The 17,692-nt window shown below is 37.5% G+C and overlaps 1 protein-coding gene across 1 annotated transcript in view; it reads left to right on the top strand.

Annotated features, from left to right (window-relative positions):
- LOC126588980 (disease resistance protein RPV1-like) overlaps positions 1 to 5,235 on the top strand; it is a 107,672-nt gene extending 102,437 nt beyond the window's left edge. Inside the window, exons 5-6 of the mRNA XM_050254149.1 lie at positions 4,206 to 4,328; positions 4,439 to 5,235. Of these exons, the coding sequence (XP_050110106.1) occupies positions 4,206 to 4,328; positions 4,439 to 5,137 (822 nt within the window). The 3' untranslated portion in view covers positions 5,138 to 5,235. The remainder of the gene's footprint in view (positions 1 to 4,205; positions 4,329 to 4,438) is intronic.
- The last annotated feature ends 12,457 nt before the right edge of the window (positions 5,236 to 17,692 follow it).

Raw genomic sequence — 17,692 nt, 5'->3', positions numbered from 1 at the left:
ACCTGCAAAATAAAATAAGCAATTAAATAAAGAAAATATTTACAATAATTTATCGTGTATCGGTCTATATCTTAAGAGTAAATTGTACAAATGGTCCCTCAACTTTAATCAAATTGGAGCAATGGTCCCTCAACTAAAAATTCATTACCATTGATCCCTCAACTTATCAAAATGTGTATCTATAGTCCTTTTCATCAATTTTGTCAAAATATTGTCAAAATAAGCTATGTTGGAATAACCATTTATATAATTAGGGTCCCTTAACTCATCAAAGTGTATAATTATGGTTCTTTTCGTCAACTATGTCAAAAAATTTGTCAAAACGAGTTATATTGGAAGGACTATTGTTACAATTGGGTTAAAGTTAAAGGACCATTTCTCCACTTGAATTAAAGTTCAGGGACCAATGGTAATGGATTTTTAGTTGAGGGACCATTGCTCCAATTTGATTAAAGTTGAGGGACCATTTGTACAATTTACTCATATCTTAATTGTTTATCGGTATCGTACGGTCAGAAATTATTTAATTTTATTATTTTAAATTAAACACAAATAATTAAAACTGACCAGCCAATACACGATCAACTGAGATGTAGGTCCATTGGGAGGGAATCCTCCTGCCACGAAACGAATGAGTGCAGGAACTTAAACCCTCTGTCAAGAAACGAAGGAGTGCTGGAACAATTGATGGATACCTTCGCTTCATCCTCGTCTTCCTCCTCAAAAAATTGGAAGTACGATATCCATCTGTGCGAACTCAAACCCTCTGCCAAGAAACGAAGGAGTGGAGGAACAATTGATGGATACCTTCTCTTCATCCTCGTCTTCCTCCTCAAAAAATTGGAAGTACGATGTGTTCTTGAGCTTTCGAGGTGAAGACACACGCAAGAACTTCACGGACCACCTCTACTTCGCGTTGAAAGACGCCGGAGTCAACGTCTTTATCGACGACCAATTAAGAAGAGGGAAAAGTCTGGACCTCCCACTGACTCGAGCAATCGAAGAGTCTAAAATCGCTGTCATCGTCTTCTCAAGGAGGTATGCGGAGTCAAGTTGGTGTCTTGACGAGCTTGTGAAGATCATGGAGTGCAGAAGAAAACTGGGTCAAATTGTTTTTCCAATATTCTTTGATGTCGATCCTTCAGATGTCAGGAATCAGACCGCTATTTTTGCAGAAGCATTTCTGATTCACGAACAGCGGTTACATGATGACAAAGAAAAGTTGCAGCTATGGAGAAACACCCTTACTGAAGCTACAAATTTGGCTGGTGTTTTGGTTAGAGACCCCCATGGGTAAATAATTACTGTCTTATTTCCTTTTCTTTATTTTTATGTTTTCAAATTCGCAATCCATTTTTTTTACACATTTAAAAAAGATGTATGTGTAAAAACCATATCAAGAAACAATAGAACGATGCTTATTTGGGATTGCGTCGAAGGGATAAAACGAGACAGTCAAAAGCGCTTTTGCAGAAAGAAATTGGAAGTGTTTTTGAGTCGTAGACTCGGTTTCTGGGGAAGTGCATGTCAGACGCTTTTCCAGGAATTTGGATTTTTAGTGCAAATGTTAACGTGTGTCGATACAAAGCGCTTCTGTTCATGAACAGAATTGCTTCCTACATTAGCAATTCGAAATGGCCCGAGTAAAACTTGATTTTACACATTGCAATGCAGAGCTTCAAAATTTGATGGTATTTGGATAATTTGAATCGTCAGATTCTGAAAGGTTGTAGTTGAACAAACACATCCACATCTTAATGTTGCAGTTTATATAATAAATCTCACTTTTGCTTCATTTGGACTTTTGACAACCAGGTATGATGGAAAGTTAATCAGGAAAATTGTCACAGAGATCATCAGAGTCTTGGATCGCAGCCCATGCTTAGAGGTAGCTGCCAATCTGGTTGGACTAGATTCTCGGGTGCAAGAAATCAGTAATTATTTAGATGTTGGAGGATCAAATGATGTTAAGATAATTGGAATTTGGGGGATGGGTGGACTGGGTAAAACAACCCTTGCCAAAATCATTTTCAACAAATATGAGGATATGTTTGAAGGTAAAAGCTTCCTCCAAAATATGACAGAAAGGAAGTTGGTTAAGTTGCAGGAGCAACTTCTTTTTGATATCCTGAAACCAGCCCACAGAAAGGTAAGCAGTGTCGATCAAGGGATCAAGGAGATAGAAAAAAGACTTGGCAACCGAAGGGTACTTGTCATACTTGATGGTATAGACCTTGTGAAACAGTTAGAAGCATTAGCTATAAGGCATGACTCGTTTGGCGCTGGGAGTAGAATTATTATAACCACAAGAGATGAACATTTGCTAAAGATTCTTGGAGTGGATATGATATATAATCTGCCAGCAATGAATATAGAAGAAGGTGTTCAGCTACTTAGTTGGCATGCCTTTGGAAAGAACCATCCTGATGAAGGGTATTTTGAACTCGCAATAAAAGCTGCTGACTACTGTGGAGGTTTGCCGCTAGCACTTGCAGTTTTAGGTTCTCATCTGTCTGGGAAAAGCTTAAGTGAATGGAAAAGTGCATTGGAGAAATTGAAAAGTCATCCTCATTGGGAGATTCTCAAAAGACTTAAAATAAGCTTTGATGACCTAGATGATCTCCTGAAGGCTATATTCCTTGATATATCTTGTTTCTTTACTGGAATGAACAAGGACTATGTCATGACAATATTGGATGGCTGCGACTTATATCCACAAGTCGGAATCCGTGTCCTCCAAGAACGTGGCCTTGTAACTGCTAATGATGATTTCATGCTGATTATGCATGATTTGCTTCGCGACATGGGAAGAGAAATTGTGCGTTTAGAATCCCATGACCCTGGAAAACGCAGTAGGTTATGGCATCACGATGATGTGATACACGTATTGAGGAACAAATCTGTAAGTACTTTTGCAATCAAATTCTATGTTAAACGCATGTAGTTAATAAAGAGTATATGCATAGCACACACATCTATTGAATTGTATAAATTGGATGTTTCAACAGTATACAGCACAACGAGTTGATTGGAAAGACACCCATATATACTACAGGTTGAATGAAAAGAGAAACAGAGCAAAGAAAGCTTAGGAGACATCAAAGAAACCGATTGTCTTGAATTATTTTCAAATTAAATAACAGAATCTTATATCAAATATGTTCTGCTCTTCTTAGATACAGCAGGTAAAATATAACACCTGAAGCAGATGCTTACTAAGATACCTAACTATTCCGAACAATTGTAAATCACATCTGAAGTCTAAGCACAACCGTGGGTTTAATCCACAGGCACCGTAACAACTGCTAGGTTGTCTACCTCTCTTGTAATTCGTACATCCAATGCATGGTTTTGATTCAAATAGGTTGTGTATACATCATCTTTTCACATGCAGATAACCCTTCTCTGAGTTCCTTTTTTTTTCTTTTCTGTTCTTTTCTTTCAATAGGGAACTGAAGCAGTTCAAGGACTCACTTTAGATTTGCAAGAGTCTGACAAGGCTAGCTTCAGTACAGAAGAATTTAGAAACATGCAGAGTCTGAGATTGCTCAAACTCAATTACGTCAAGCTCACTGGCAGTTACAACAATCTGTCCAAAGAGTTAAGATGGTTGTGTTGGCATGGATTCCCTCTGAAGGTCATACCAAAAGATTTTGACCACCCAAACATGGTTGCTATTGACCTGAGCTATAGCAAACTCATACGAGTTTGGGAGGATTCCAATCTGGTACATTATGACTTCAACCTAATTATTAATTCATTCCTCTAGATTTTGTAAATACCATCACCATGCTTTCTGTCTTCTATTTGAATTTGAAAATTTTCCTTTTATCTAACAGCGGCTTGAGAAGTTGAAGTTTCTTAATTTAAGTCATTCCCATTACCTAACACGATCACCGGACTTTTCAAAAATCCCAAATCTTGAGAGATTGATACTTCAAGACTGTAAGTGTTTGCTTGACATTGACCAGTCCATTGGTCAACTTGAGAAACTTGTTTCGGTAGATCTTCAAAGGAATAGCTTTTGTAGGCTACCAAGTCTTGGTGGTATTTCAAAGCTTGAAACATTGTGTTTGAATAATTGCACAAACCTTCAGGAAATTCCTGATTTACCAACAAATTTAGAATTCCTGGAAGCGGATGAATGCATTGCAATTGTAAAAATGCCGGATTTTTCAGAAATGTTAATGATGAGAGTATTACACCTGAATCACTCCCCCAAACTCACTGAGATTCCGGGCCTGGACAAGTCATTGAAGTCCATGACAAGGATTCATATGGAAGGGTGCACAAATCTCACTGCTGATTTTAGGAAGAAGATACTACAGGTCTCTCTCTCTCTCTCTCTCTCTCTCATGAGAGATGAACATGTACATATATATAAACATGCATTCATTACAATGTGTTGCTCATACAAATCTTATTCTACATGGTATAGGGATGGACTTCATGCGGATATGGTGGCATTTTCCTCAAAGGAAATTATATTCCTGAGTGGTTCAGATATTTTGGGGGTGATGAAGTCTCTTTCGTAGTGCCTCAAAGTGTTGGTAGTAATTTTGAAGGGTTAACTCTGTGCTGTGTATACTCTTCAAACAAACAACCTGAGGATTGCCCGCTTGGCATTTCCGTTGGAAATAAAACCAAGCGTACTGCTTTGCTCGCCCGTATAACATATGCCTCAGTACCAACTTTCTGTGACTATGAAGACCATTATCTTTGGCAGGGGCAATTATCGAACAATGTGCTCGGTTGGCAAGAAGGGGATGAAATCAAGATTTTTGTAGGGCCTGTTGGGCCTGGAGATAATTCTGCGAAGGTGAAGCAAATAGCGGTTGATTTTGTATGGGACAAATTTATGACGGAAAATATGGATGATTCGCATCCTAACCTATATGATTTCAACCCACATCAGGATTGTTTGGCAGGAGACGATGATGAGGCAAGAACAAGCCATGATGCATCTGACGAGAACCTACCTTTCAACATATTGAGGTCTGATAGTATTGATGGTGATGATGACCAGGCAGGACCAAGCAGTATTGATTCATCTGATGAGAACCGAACTCCCAAAAGAGGGTGGTGGTCTTATTTTTCAAAAATATTTTTACTGTGTTGCGAGAATATGAAGATCTAGTAAGTCTTTGGTAAATTTTTATACAAATTTGGTGGGACTCTGTAAAATAACCAAAAAACCATGTGAGATGTATTATTAATTTAATTAGGTAATTAAAAGGGAATTGTTATTGGTACTCCAAAAATCTCATTTTACACTCCAAATTTCTATATTTGGAAAGAAAAATACACTTGTGATGAGTGTAGAATGAGATTTTTGGAGTGTCAATAACATTTCCCAATTAAAATATTGATCAATTTGTTACATATACTTTTTTTCTTATAACTGTCTTACTTAGTCTCAATTCTAAATAATTATTATGACAAAAGTACTTTAAAATATTGAAATAAGGCAGTTCAAATAATGTAAAATATATAATAATAGTGTAACAGTTTCGAGTTAATTGAAATACATCATAGTATCTACTATTGATACTATGAAGTTCAGATAACCCCAGATATTCCAATTCTACCTTCCAGTTATCCAATCCAATATTTCAATACCTTTTTGTTGGTGAACAGTGCTTGAACCAAATGAGAGGGAGAGATCGAGCTTAATGGAGAGTTCTCATACTGCAAGAGAGAGCTGGGGAGGAACAGTGAGAGAGATAGGTAGAGAACGTTGGGAAGCATGAGTAGAGTTGCTTCTGCTGTTTTGAATCCATGATTTTGGGAAAAAAACAGTTTTTTATTGCATTTATCAAACACAATTAATGCCCCAACTTTAACTTTTATAAAAACTTAAACAATCACAAACTAGTCTTAAGGCTTGACCCTGACAATCAAATTAATTAGTACACTAGCATATGGGCACACACAAAGTGTGAATTTTTTATTTTTTATTTTTTATTTTTGAAGTTAACGGAAAGAGGAAGAGAGTGATAGAGAATGTGGGAGTGTGAATTTTTATTTATTTTTTATTTTAGTTTTTAATTAGAGATATGTTATGATTACATGTAGGCGAGGCTTTGAAAAAAAAACACCAAAATTTGATTGTGAAATTACATTTCTGCCCATATATTCTTATTCATGTTCAGTTTTAATTAGAGGGTTAAACTGATAATTTCATAAGATTTTGGTTGACAATGAGTGTTTTATTAATATGTAGTTTAGATATGAATTGTTACCATGATCCCCTCCTTGGCAATTTATGTACTTGTGTTTTCCTATTCCTCGTTTTTTAACCATGTCGTGTAGTATATACAATCTTGTCAATTCTATGTTTCATTATATATTGATTTATGGTTGGACAAAATAAGAAAACACTTCTAAGCAAATTAATCATTCATCAATAACTAGTGTAATCAGCCTAGGCGGTGGAGGACCGATTTGATTAGGCCGAAACATGGAGAAAAATCGGATAAGGGCTAGGCAGGCTAGGTGGCCGCCTAGATGGGTTAGGCAAAGACTACGCAGTTCAATTTTTTTTTAATTAAGTTAAAGGTTTTTCTAAATAACCTACTTAATTAGTGACATGCCTTGATCCTGATATCCTCCAAACATCAGGATCAAGGCATACAATTTATGCTGAAAAGAACGAACGTAAATAGAATATGTAAATTTAAATATAATAAATATGTGAATGCGTGAACATGTTTAAAGCATACAACTAATCAATATTATAGTGAAAGGAAGTGGCAAGATTACAAAGAAAGGGGTCCTACACTTAGAGGATGACTTGAAGCTATTGATACGGGAATGTCTCAACGCTGGAATCGTACGCCTCAATTTTAAGTCCCGAAGGGAGCGCAAAACAAAACGTTAGTGGACCAATTTAATAACTAATAGCCAAAACCAACTTTTCTTTGAATATACAAACCCGCTGTTTTGAAAACACATATAGTACTACATAGTAGGTTTTCTTAAAACCCTAGCATGCTATGAAAACCTTTGTAAAACATGTATATATAAAATAGTGCTTAGTAATGGTAACATAGTCACCCGAAGGCAAATTCATAAAACTTTCGTAAATCATAAAATAGTGTACTTAACTTGTCACAGCCCGTCCCAAAATTTTATTCTCGAGGATGTGAACTAACGATATTACCCTTGGTCGTTGAGTTTTAATTGAGTTATGTGGTGGTGACATATGATTTAAATTATGGATGTGGACAATTATGTTAAACCCTAATTGGTTGGACCCAATTAGAATTAAGTATTTCATTGCTTTTGGTTGGTTGGACCACTCATACACATACCACACGTACACACCCACATTGTCATTGACCCTCTCTCTCTCTTCCCTCTCTATTTTCCGTATCCATTTCCATATACTTGTACAGACAAGCATCAGGACCTTTCAAACCTCCCAGATCGAAGTTTTTAAGACTACCATAGTGTTCGTGAAGCTCAGACAAGTCGATTGATACAAGTTTCAGGTAAGGAAACCTTCGAAATCAAGTGAAAACCTAACCCCGAACTGAGGTACTGTTCATGCACTAATTTTTGGGAAGTTTTTAGGAGTTTTGAAGCTTATAGGGAGCTTAGTGAGGTCCCTAGGAAGCTCGGAGTGCTTCGTTTGAAAGATTTGGACGTCGGGATCATGGGAATGAAGAGTTGCAAGTTTGGCCGGAGACTTCGAAGCTTTTTCTGGCGAATTCCCAGCGAGTTGGAGGTCGGGGAAGGTATGGTTTTGCTTGCCTTGTCAAGATCTTCATTTTAGTATAAAATACGAAAGAAATGGTGCAAAAATGAAGAAGTTGCCATAGTTAGAAATTTTTCCAGAAACCGGCGAACAGTCATCGGCGACCGGTGATTCGCCGGAGAAGACAAGGAATATTCCGTCAAGTCTGACGGAATATTCCAACGCCGTTAGTTAGATTTAACGATAATAGTTGGAAGTTGACGGAATATTCCCGGAATATTCCTGACGGCGTTAACTGACGCCGTCAGTGTGCAGTGCACGTGGTCGCGTGTGGGGGGAGCGTCCGGCCGTGCGTGTGACGGCGCGTGGGGGCGCGTGAACAGTCCAAAAATTTATTTTAAAATTTGGGGATGATCCTGAAGTTGTGTAGATCACCGTGGTATATTCATATACCCAATTTGAGCAATGTATGAGAAGTTAATAGCTAGTTTATCCTATGTGCTTAAATAACGTTATTTCGGTTACTTCTGATATAGGCGAGGCTTATACGGTTGATGAGCACAGTTAAGGGAGGCTCGGGGGCTACGACCCTTCGACATATCTGTGAGTGGGCAGTTTTGTTTTCCATATATATCTATATAAATGAGATTTTTCCCAGAAAGTCAAATTAAATGAAATGCGATATGAAATGCCATGCAAATTATATGCCTATTTATTTATGCATTAGTAATTACATACATGCATAATTGGTGCTGCGGATGCACAGGTAAGTGCCAGGTAAGTTCATAAATTAAATTATGTAATTGTTGAGTTGATATGATTGAAAGCTCATAAACCTGCACTAGGGTGATTGTGATTTAGTAGAGATGATTCAGGCCTGTATATATATAGTCACCCCCGTACCATATGCTCACAATTGGATCCAATTTAGGTGCATGTCGTACATACCATTAGAGGTGGTTCTGACATGTCGTACAGACCATTAGAGGTGGTTCCGACTCGTAGGTGACCAGCGATTTATCGCATAACTATCAGAGGAGGATAATGTGAGCAAAACTATATTCACCCAGTTGTACAGACCTTTCCAGGGGTTCTGACTCATGTGCAGTGTAGTGCCGTACAGGTCACTTGCGACGACTTCGGTTAGATTGATTGATGAAATTGATTATGAGCTATAGATTCAGTCGTACAGGCCACATTAGGTGGATCCAATTGACTTATTATTTTGCATGAGTTACTTATATGATTTGATGTGATGTATATTTTGGCATGGCATATAATTCACATACCACTACTTCTAAGCTTGGTTTTGAAATAAGTATATGTATTACATATTTTTGGGAAAATATACGGGTTTTACAGTGAGGGGTTAGTGTTTTGATAACGAGATGATTTTTCGAAAAACTTTGTTTTACTGACCCACTCAACCTTGTTTTGCACCCCTGCAGGTTCAAGATAGCAGAGCTTTGGTGACCACGAGGAATCCAATGGTGTTCTGACATAATTAACAAAAGTAGGACTCACCCTCGAGTGTTATATCTTAGTAATTGTATCTTTAAAGCTTCCGAACTGTGTAAATGGTTACGTCACTCTCACGTGACAGCCAGCATGCCCTTATTCGGGACGGGGTGTGTCAGTTGGTATCAGAGCTTAGGTTGCAATCCTGGACATCTTTAGAATTTCCTAATGTCTTCTGTCAGAACTTTACCGCCTTGTAGTGAGCCACGTCGTTTAGATGAGCTTAGTTTCCCCGATTTAACTCAGTTATGGGAAACTACTACTAATGTGATTATGTCTGTTATCCGTCTTTCCCACAGGACTCCTTTGGAGAATGGTTATAAGTTGAATCTGAATCACTTTATGGAAATGAAAGACCTAAGGGAGCAGATTGATGGCTTAATCATTTGGAAATGACGTTTCGGATTATGCAAAGTCAAGGGAATCTTCCTCCCGACAGGTGGGTCGAGATGACTACCTAGTTTCGGAGTATTGAATCTATATTCTAGTGGAGATAGGAATGTTATCCGATGTTATCGGAGGAACAGCTGTTTGGAAGTTGTTTAAAGAATTGTTTAAGAAAAAGTTCATTCCTCTGGCGTATTGTGATGGTAATAAGCAAGAATTTGCAAATGTGAGACAAGGAAAAATGTCGGCGAATGAATATTATAGAAAGTGTACAACTTGCCTTGTTTTCATTCGGATGTTATTGCTAATCCGGTCAAGGTGTTATGTCGTTTTAGACTAGATAATAAGAAGAAGTGGCATTCTTTAGCGACCATTATCCATTGTACTTTTTACCAAGAGTTTATGAGATGTTGTTCAGCATTGAGGACTCTAAGAACATGGTCAGCGACAATAAAGAGGAATAAGAAAAGAATGAGAATCAGAAGAAAGACGATAAAGTTAAAGATATGTCATATCAAGGACCTCGAAAGACTCAGAGCTTCAAAAGAAGTGAAACTAGAGCTAATTTTTCCAGCTGAGGTTTTAGTGCCACTGGTCAGAGGCGAAGTGATAGATTTACTAGTGATCCCAGATCTCAAAGACAAGGTGACTCTGGTAGAGGAAATGTATCTTTGTACCGTAGGTACAATATTAGACACTTTGGAGAGTGTGGGAAGCAGTGAGTGTGTTCGTGTGGTTAGATGAGACATAGAGGTATGAATTGTCACTAGAATCAGTTGTTACCTAGCAGTTTTCTCTGACATATTACTTGGAAAATTGATGAGTAAGTCGTACAGGTCACTATAGGTGACTCCGACTTATGTGCTAGCATGGATGGACGAGCTTTAGACTCAGCCGTACAGGTCATACTAGCTGACTCTGGTTGATATAATCCTTATTATTGAAGATGTTACCAAAGATAGTAGTGAATGAGCGCGATCGAGGCGTATGTATGTATTTCCCTATGAGGAGTAAGGTGGTAATATTGCACTCTTGGGAATTGTTGCTTACTTATCGAGACAACGATGATTTATTAGTATTGCGGGCTGCAGACCGTAATATTAATAACTTATTCGTTGGTTCCGTTAAGCAAGTAAACAGGTAGGTTATCCTACATTAGTTTGGTGTTATTCAGGGGGTTTAGTGATGGTGGAAGATATAGTTATGCCAGTGAATCTTATTTCGTTGGATATCATGGATTTGGATGTGATTTTAGGCACAGATTAGTTGCGTTATAATCACGACAAGATAGATTGCTATGGGAAACCAGTTACCTTCCACCAATTTGGATGACCAGAGGTTACTTTTGTGGGTATGCAAAGTGGATTGAGTTAGGCCATTAATTGTGCTGTGAGAACAAAGATATAGTTACCGAAAGGCTGCTAAGGATATTTAGCTCATGTGGTACTAAGAGAGGTTGCTGAGTAGTGAGAAGATGTCAAGGTGGTTAGACATTTTCCCTGAGGAATTACCTGGATTACCGTCAAGCGGAGATGTGGAGTTCAATATTGATTTGTCTCCAGGTACAAATTTTATTTTAGAGATTGGTTCATGATGAGTTAAGGGAATTGGAAATTTGGTTACAGGAATTGGTTGATAAAGGTTTCATTCAAAGTACATCACGTTGAGGGAGCACCAGTTTATTGGTGAGGAAGAAAATGGACATTAAGGCTATGCATTAATTACAGGCAATTGAATCGGGTAACGATTGAGAACTGTTATCCATTGTTGCGTATTAATGAGTTGTTGATTAATTTAGAGGTGTCTACATATTTCCTAAGATTGACTTAAGGTTTGGTTATTACCAATTGAAGAGTTAGTGATGATGTTCCTAAGATTGTTTTCAGGACTCGTTATGGTCATTATGAGTTTTAGTGATGCTATTCGGATTGACGGATTCTTCTGCTGTTTTATGAGTTTGATGGATGAAGTATTCTAGGAATACCTTGATAGGTTTGTTATTATTTTCATTGATGATATTTTGGTATACTCTAAGCCTAGAGCAGAGCATGTTAGACATTTTAAATCGGTGTTGCAAAGATTGAGGGAACGTCGATTGTATGCTAAGTTTAGGAAATGCCAAGGTTGGATGGATTAAGTAGCATTTCTGAGATAAGTTATATTGGTAAAGGTATTCAAGTGAATTCTTAAAAGGTAGCAGAAATTGAGAATTTGGAACAACCATGAACCGTGAGTGAGATTCGAAGTTTCTTAGTTCGGCAGGCTATCATGGACGGTTCGTGAAAGATTTTCCAGTCATTACTTTGCCATTGTCGAGATTGATGAGAACAGAGGTTAAGTTTGAGTGGGATGATAATTGCGAGCAAAGGTTTCAACGGTTGAAGTATTTCCTCACTCATACATGTATTTTAGCGCTCCCCGGTGATAGCGGTAATTATGAGGTCCTTAGTGATGCTTCTTTGATTGGTTTTGGATGAGTGTTAATGCAGTAAGGTAGGGAGATTGCCTATGCTTCATGGCAATTGAAGCTTCATGAAATGAATTACTCTACCCATAATTTGGAACTTGCAACTATCATCCTTACTTTGAAATTATGGAGACATTATCTTTATGGTGAGAAATACAAGATTGTTATGGATCTTAAGAGTCTCTAGTATCTGTTTATTTAGAGGGATCTTAATCTTAGGCAACGAAGGTGGATTGAGTTGCTTAATAATTATGATTGCACGACCAGGGTGATCGTGAAATCGTTGTGACCGATGCACTTGGTAGGAAGACTCCAGTAAGAATTAATGCTTTGTATGCTTGTTGTGTTCCCCTTCTTGCGAATTTGAGACCTACTGGAGTGAAGCTTAAGGTAAAAGTTAAGAAGAAGTTTTATTGGCTAATTTTCAAGTTAGGCCAATTTTAGTTGATTGTATACTTGATGCCTAGAAAATTGACGAAGGAATTCCAGAATTAACCAAGGCAAGGAACGAGGGGAAAAAGAAAGATCTCAGAGTTCAAAAATCGGAAGGCATGTTTATGCAAGAGAACATGACGTATGTTGGTGCGAAATAAATAAGCACACAAATTAAACCCTCTTTTTATCAATTGTAGCAAAGTATGTAAGTAGGGATCGTTCTAAACCGGGGATTAGGAGGGATTGCTAAACACTTGAAAACTGCCTTAAAAACGTAAACAAAGTTTAAAACACTAAACTAGACTCAAAGAATGCAAAACTAAGATTTAAAATACTAAAACAAACCAAAAGACTCAAAACAGCAACTAAAAGACTCAAAACTGCCTTAAAAACACTTTCTGGGCAGTTTTGAACTCTAATACAAATCTGAACGAAATTGGGTTATAACTTGTATCAAAACACTTAAAAACACAAACCTAAATACTTTCTAACTAATCTAGGACTTCAAAATAAAGGGGAGATTGGTTTTGACAAAATTGTAAACAAAACAAAAACTTTGTAATTAAAACAGATTGTAAAATGAATTGGGAGTTTAAATGGATGATTGATTAGTTAGAGGCTCTTTCTCCACACATGACATATATGCAAACGACTTGATTTCCAATTATTCCTTCATAGAATTATGAACGACATTACCCCAAATTAACCGTGACATCACTAGCTAACTCTTAGATTTTCCTTGTATTATTGGATTGGATGGCATCATTCGACAACCCAAAACATTCTTCAAAAGTCCCCTACATGACATCATAATAGAGATACGATCAAAGATCATTACGTTCAATGAAAACCATAAGCAATGACAAAGCACTTGCAACTATAACATCATGTCGTTCATGCTAGGAATTGAACTTAACGCGATTGTGACTAGCAACCTTCACTACATATGAATATAAGTTTGTAACGATTATGTGAAACATCCTTATACTCTAGCATCATATTTATGCATGCCAATTAAGTGTCGACCCCTAATTAACAAACACAAATAAGTTATTAACCAAATAGTTAAGCCAATTGCATTCACGATTCAAGAATTCATAATTGAAATTTATCAAATCAACTTGCACACATAGTCATGGCTTTGAAATCACCCATAACCAATAGGGGTTTAGCCACTCATGTTCATAGCAAAACGAAAGGAAAAGAAATTACACAATGAAATCATAAAACGAATTACACCTAGAATGCACCAACGATGAAGCTTGAACATCCAAGGATCCTCCCTTCTTCCTTCTTGTTGCGGCACATAAGTGGGTGAGTGTATGGATTGGGTTTTGGGGTTTATGGATGGTGTAGAAGGGTGGAATGGTGTTTAGGATGGATGTATGGTGCGGCTAGGAGTGTTTTTGGCCAGAAACTATGGAGATTGGTGAAGGATGGGCACGACAAAGGATGGTGGCTGGTTTCTGGCGTGAATGGCAGTGAATGGAGGTGTTTTTGGCTGAACAAGGAAGTTTATTTAAAGGGATTTAGGAAATAAAACCCTAGGTTAATTAGGTAAACAGAAATTAAGTCTAAAACTTCTAGAATTAAGGAAACAAAATAAAAAAACTAAGGGAAAGTGCAAGGGATATGCCGCAAGGCATTAAAACACAATAGGAATGTGTTTTAATGCATAAAAACAGGAAAGAACCCTCTCCCTTGCACGGCAAGGAAGAGGAAAGGACAAGGGAGTGCGGCATTAGTCAATAAGGGTTTTAGGCCTTTGTTTTATGTTCTAAAATGCTTAGGAAGTCTTCATAGTTGCTGGAACTTTAGGGACATTTAGGAAAAATCAAACCAAAGTAGGAAACCTTGGCTTAACTTTCCTACTTCAATTAGGAATCCTTCTTGGATTAGGAATTTTCATTCTTCTAAGAATCCTTATTTGAGTAGGAATCCATCTTCAAATCTTCAATTTCGTCCATCCTTTTGCTCCAAGCATGTGATCACCATTCCAAGCTCAATTTTGCTTCAAAATGCTCCAAAATGCATCTTCTTGCATCCCTTGACCTTAAAACCTGAAAACACACAAAAGTGACTTTAAACACTAAAATAACTAAAGAAACACAACGTAAAAGCACGAGAACAAGCCAATTAAGTCGCATAAATATGCTCCTATCATATGTGCCTAATGATGTGGAATTAAAGGAAGCAATTTTGGAATTTGCGTACTGTTCATCTTATACAATGCATCCTAGAGGTACTAAGATGTATTATACCATTCGACCATTTTATTATTGGTCAGGTATGAAAAGAGAAATTTTTGTATATATTAATAGGGTATCATCAACAGGTTAAATCGGAAAGAAAGAAGTCTTTTGGATTGATGTAGTCACTTCCAGTTCCACAGTGGAAATGAGAGAATATTAATATAGATTATGTGTGTAAGTTTCCTCATTTACAAGATGGTTATGATGAAATGTGAAGTGATAAGTGATTGGGTTACTAAATCAGCGCAATATTTTTCAATGAAAGAGCAGTCACCTTTCCAGAAGTACAACGGTTATTTATCTGTTTTATGGAAAAGAGATTTGGGCTTACAGATCTGTTGAACTTCTTGGGTATGTTGGTCCTTTCAGTTTGTTCCCGAGAGCAACGCCATAAGGCCGTGGAAAGCTGTCTTATGTTTCGAAATTGTTAGAATTGTGGACAAATGGTATTTTGGGGAGCAAAAAGGTTCAACCACAAAAAGTCAATTTTTAAGGCCCTGAGTTAGTGGAAGAGACTACTCGAAATATTCAAGTAATTAAGTCTAACCTAAAAGTGGGACAGGATCGGCTGAAGAGCTTAGCAGACAATCATGCCACTGACCGGACGTGTAATGCAGAAAATTGGATGTTTTTGAAATTATCACCTTGGAAAGGTGTGGTTCGATTCGAAATGGAAGACAAGTTAAGTCCTAGGTACGTAGGACCTTATGGGATCACTGGAAGGATTGGTGAAATTGCTTACAGATTGGAGTTGCCTCCAGAGTTATCTAAGGTACATAATGTGTTTCATGTCTCGATGCCTCGACATTATGTTTCAGATCCTCCACATGTGATTCCTCCTCAACCTTTGGAGATTAATCCAGATTTGATGTATGATGAGGAACCAGTGACTATCTTGGATTTGAATGACAAGGTTCTAAGGAATAAGACAATGAGCTTGATAAAAGTATTATGGAGGAACCACTCAGTTAAAGAAGCTACGTGGGAGACAGAAATCGGATGACAGAGATATATCCTAAGTTAGTTTATGATTATTAAAGGATTGTTGTGGTTGTTCGAATTTCTAGGATGAAATTCTATAAGGTGGGTAGATTGTCACAGCCCATCCCAAAATTTTATTCTCGAGGATGTGAACTGACGATATTACCCTTGGTCGTTGAGTTTTAATTGAGTTATGTGGTGGTGACATATGATTTAAATTATGGATGTGGACAATTATGTTAAACCCTAATTGGTTGGACCCAATTAGAATTAAGTATTTCATTGTTTTTCGTTGGTTGGACCACTCACAGACATACCACACGTACACACCCATACTGCCGTTAACCCTCTCTCTCTCTTCCCTCTCGATTTTCTGTATCCATTTCCATATACTTGTACGGACAAGCATCAGGACCTTTCAAACCTCCCAGATCGAAGGTTTTAAGACTATCATAGTGTTCGTGAAGCTCAGACAAGTCGATTGATACAAGTTTCAGGTAAGGAAACCTTCGAAATCACGTGAAAACCTAACCCCGAACTGAGGTACTGTTCATGCACTAATTTTTGGGAAGTTTTTAGGAGTTTTGAAGCTTGTAGAGAGCTTAGTGAGGTCCCTAGGAAACTCGGAGTGCTTCGTTTGAAAGATTTGGACGTCGGGATCACGGGAATGATAGGAGCATATTTATGCGACTTAGTTAGCTTGTTCTTGTGCATTTGTGTTGTTATTTTTTAGTTAATTATGTATTTTAAGCTATTTTCATGTGTTTGTAGGTCATAATAACAAAGTTGGCAAGAAAGTGCATTTTGGAGCATTTTTGAGCATTTTTTAGCCAAGATTGGATAGTGCAAGCATGGAGACATGAGGATGGACGTTTTTTAAGATTTGAAGGCTAGAAATCAGCATGTGTGTGTGCAAGTGTGTTGACCTATAACTCCAAACATCCATCCACTACACCCATTACATCCACTCATTACCAAACATTCATCCACTACACCCATTACATCCACTCATTACCAAACATTCATCCACTACACCCATGACATCCACTCATTACTAAACATCCACCCACTACACCCATTACATCCACTCATTACCAAACACTCATCCACTACACCCATTACGTCCACTCATTACCAAACATCCACCCACTACACCCATTACATCCACTCATTACCAAACACTCATCCACTACACCTATTATATCCACTCATTACAACTCCATACACTCCTCTCCCTAGCCTATAAATACATCTACCTTTCACCATAATTGGGGAGATCTATCCAAAGACACTATATTCATATCTTACAACCTTCATCCAAACACTTCCATTCATCCTCACATCCATTCCTCCATACAAACAAACCTTCAAACACTCATCAACACCTTGTGCCGTAGCAAAGGAAGGGAAGGAAAGTGCTTGGATGTGCTTGCTGTCCAACTTGGATCGTTGAAGCATTTAAGTATTTTCTTTCTTTTGTTTTCAATGTCTAAATTTGTTTATCTTTGCTTTGTAAGTATGAGAAACTAAACCCCCCTTAGCTAGGGGGAATTCGAAACCATGTTCATGCTTGCAATATGATTTGATTACTTTCAATTGTGATTCATAAGTTGTGAATTCAATTTACTTATCCATTTGAATTAAAACTGATTTGTGTATGTTGGTTGAGAGTGCACGCTTAATTTCCATGCATAAATATGATGCTAGGATATAAGGGAGTTTCACCTAATCGTTATGAACTTATATTCACAAGTAGTAAAGGTTGTTCGTCACAACCGTGTTAAGTAAATTCTTGGCATAAGTTTCATGCAATTCATAGTTACAAGTGTTTCGTCAATGCTTATGATTTTCATAGAACTTAATGATTCTTGCTTGTATCTCTATTATGCAATTCATGTAGGGAACTTGTGAGGAATGCTTTGGGTTGTTGTATGCAATCATCCAATTCAATGA

Source organism: Malus sylvestris, chromosome 2 (assembly GCF_916048215.2).
Source record: "Malus sylvestris chromosome 2, drMalSylv7.2, whole genome shotgun sequence".
In the NCBI taxonomy this organism is placed as follows: Eukaryota; Viridiplantae; Streptophyta; class Magnoliopsida; order Rosales; family Rosaceae; genus Malus; species Malus sylvestris.
This window is presented reverse-complemented; position numbering and strand designations above follow the sequence as displayed.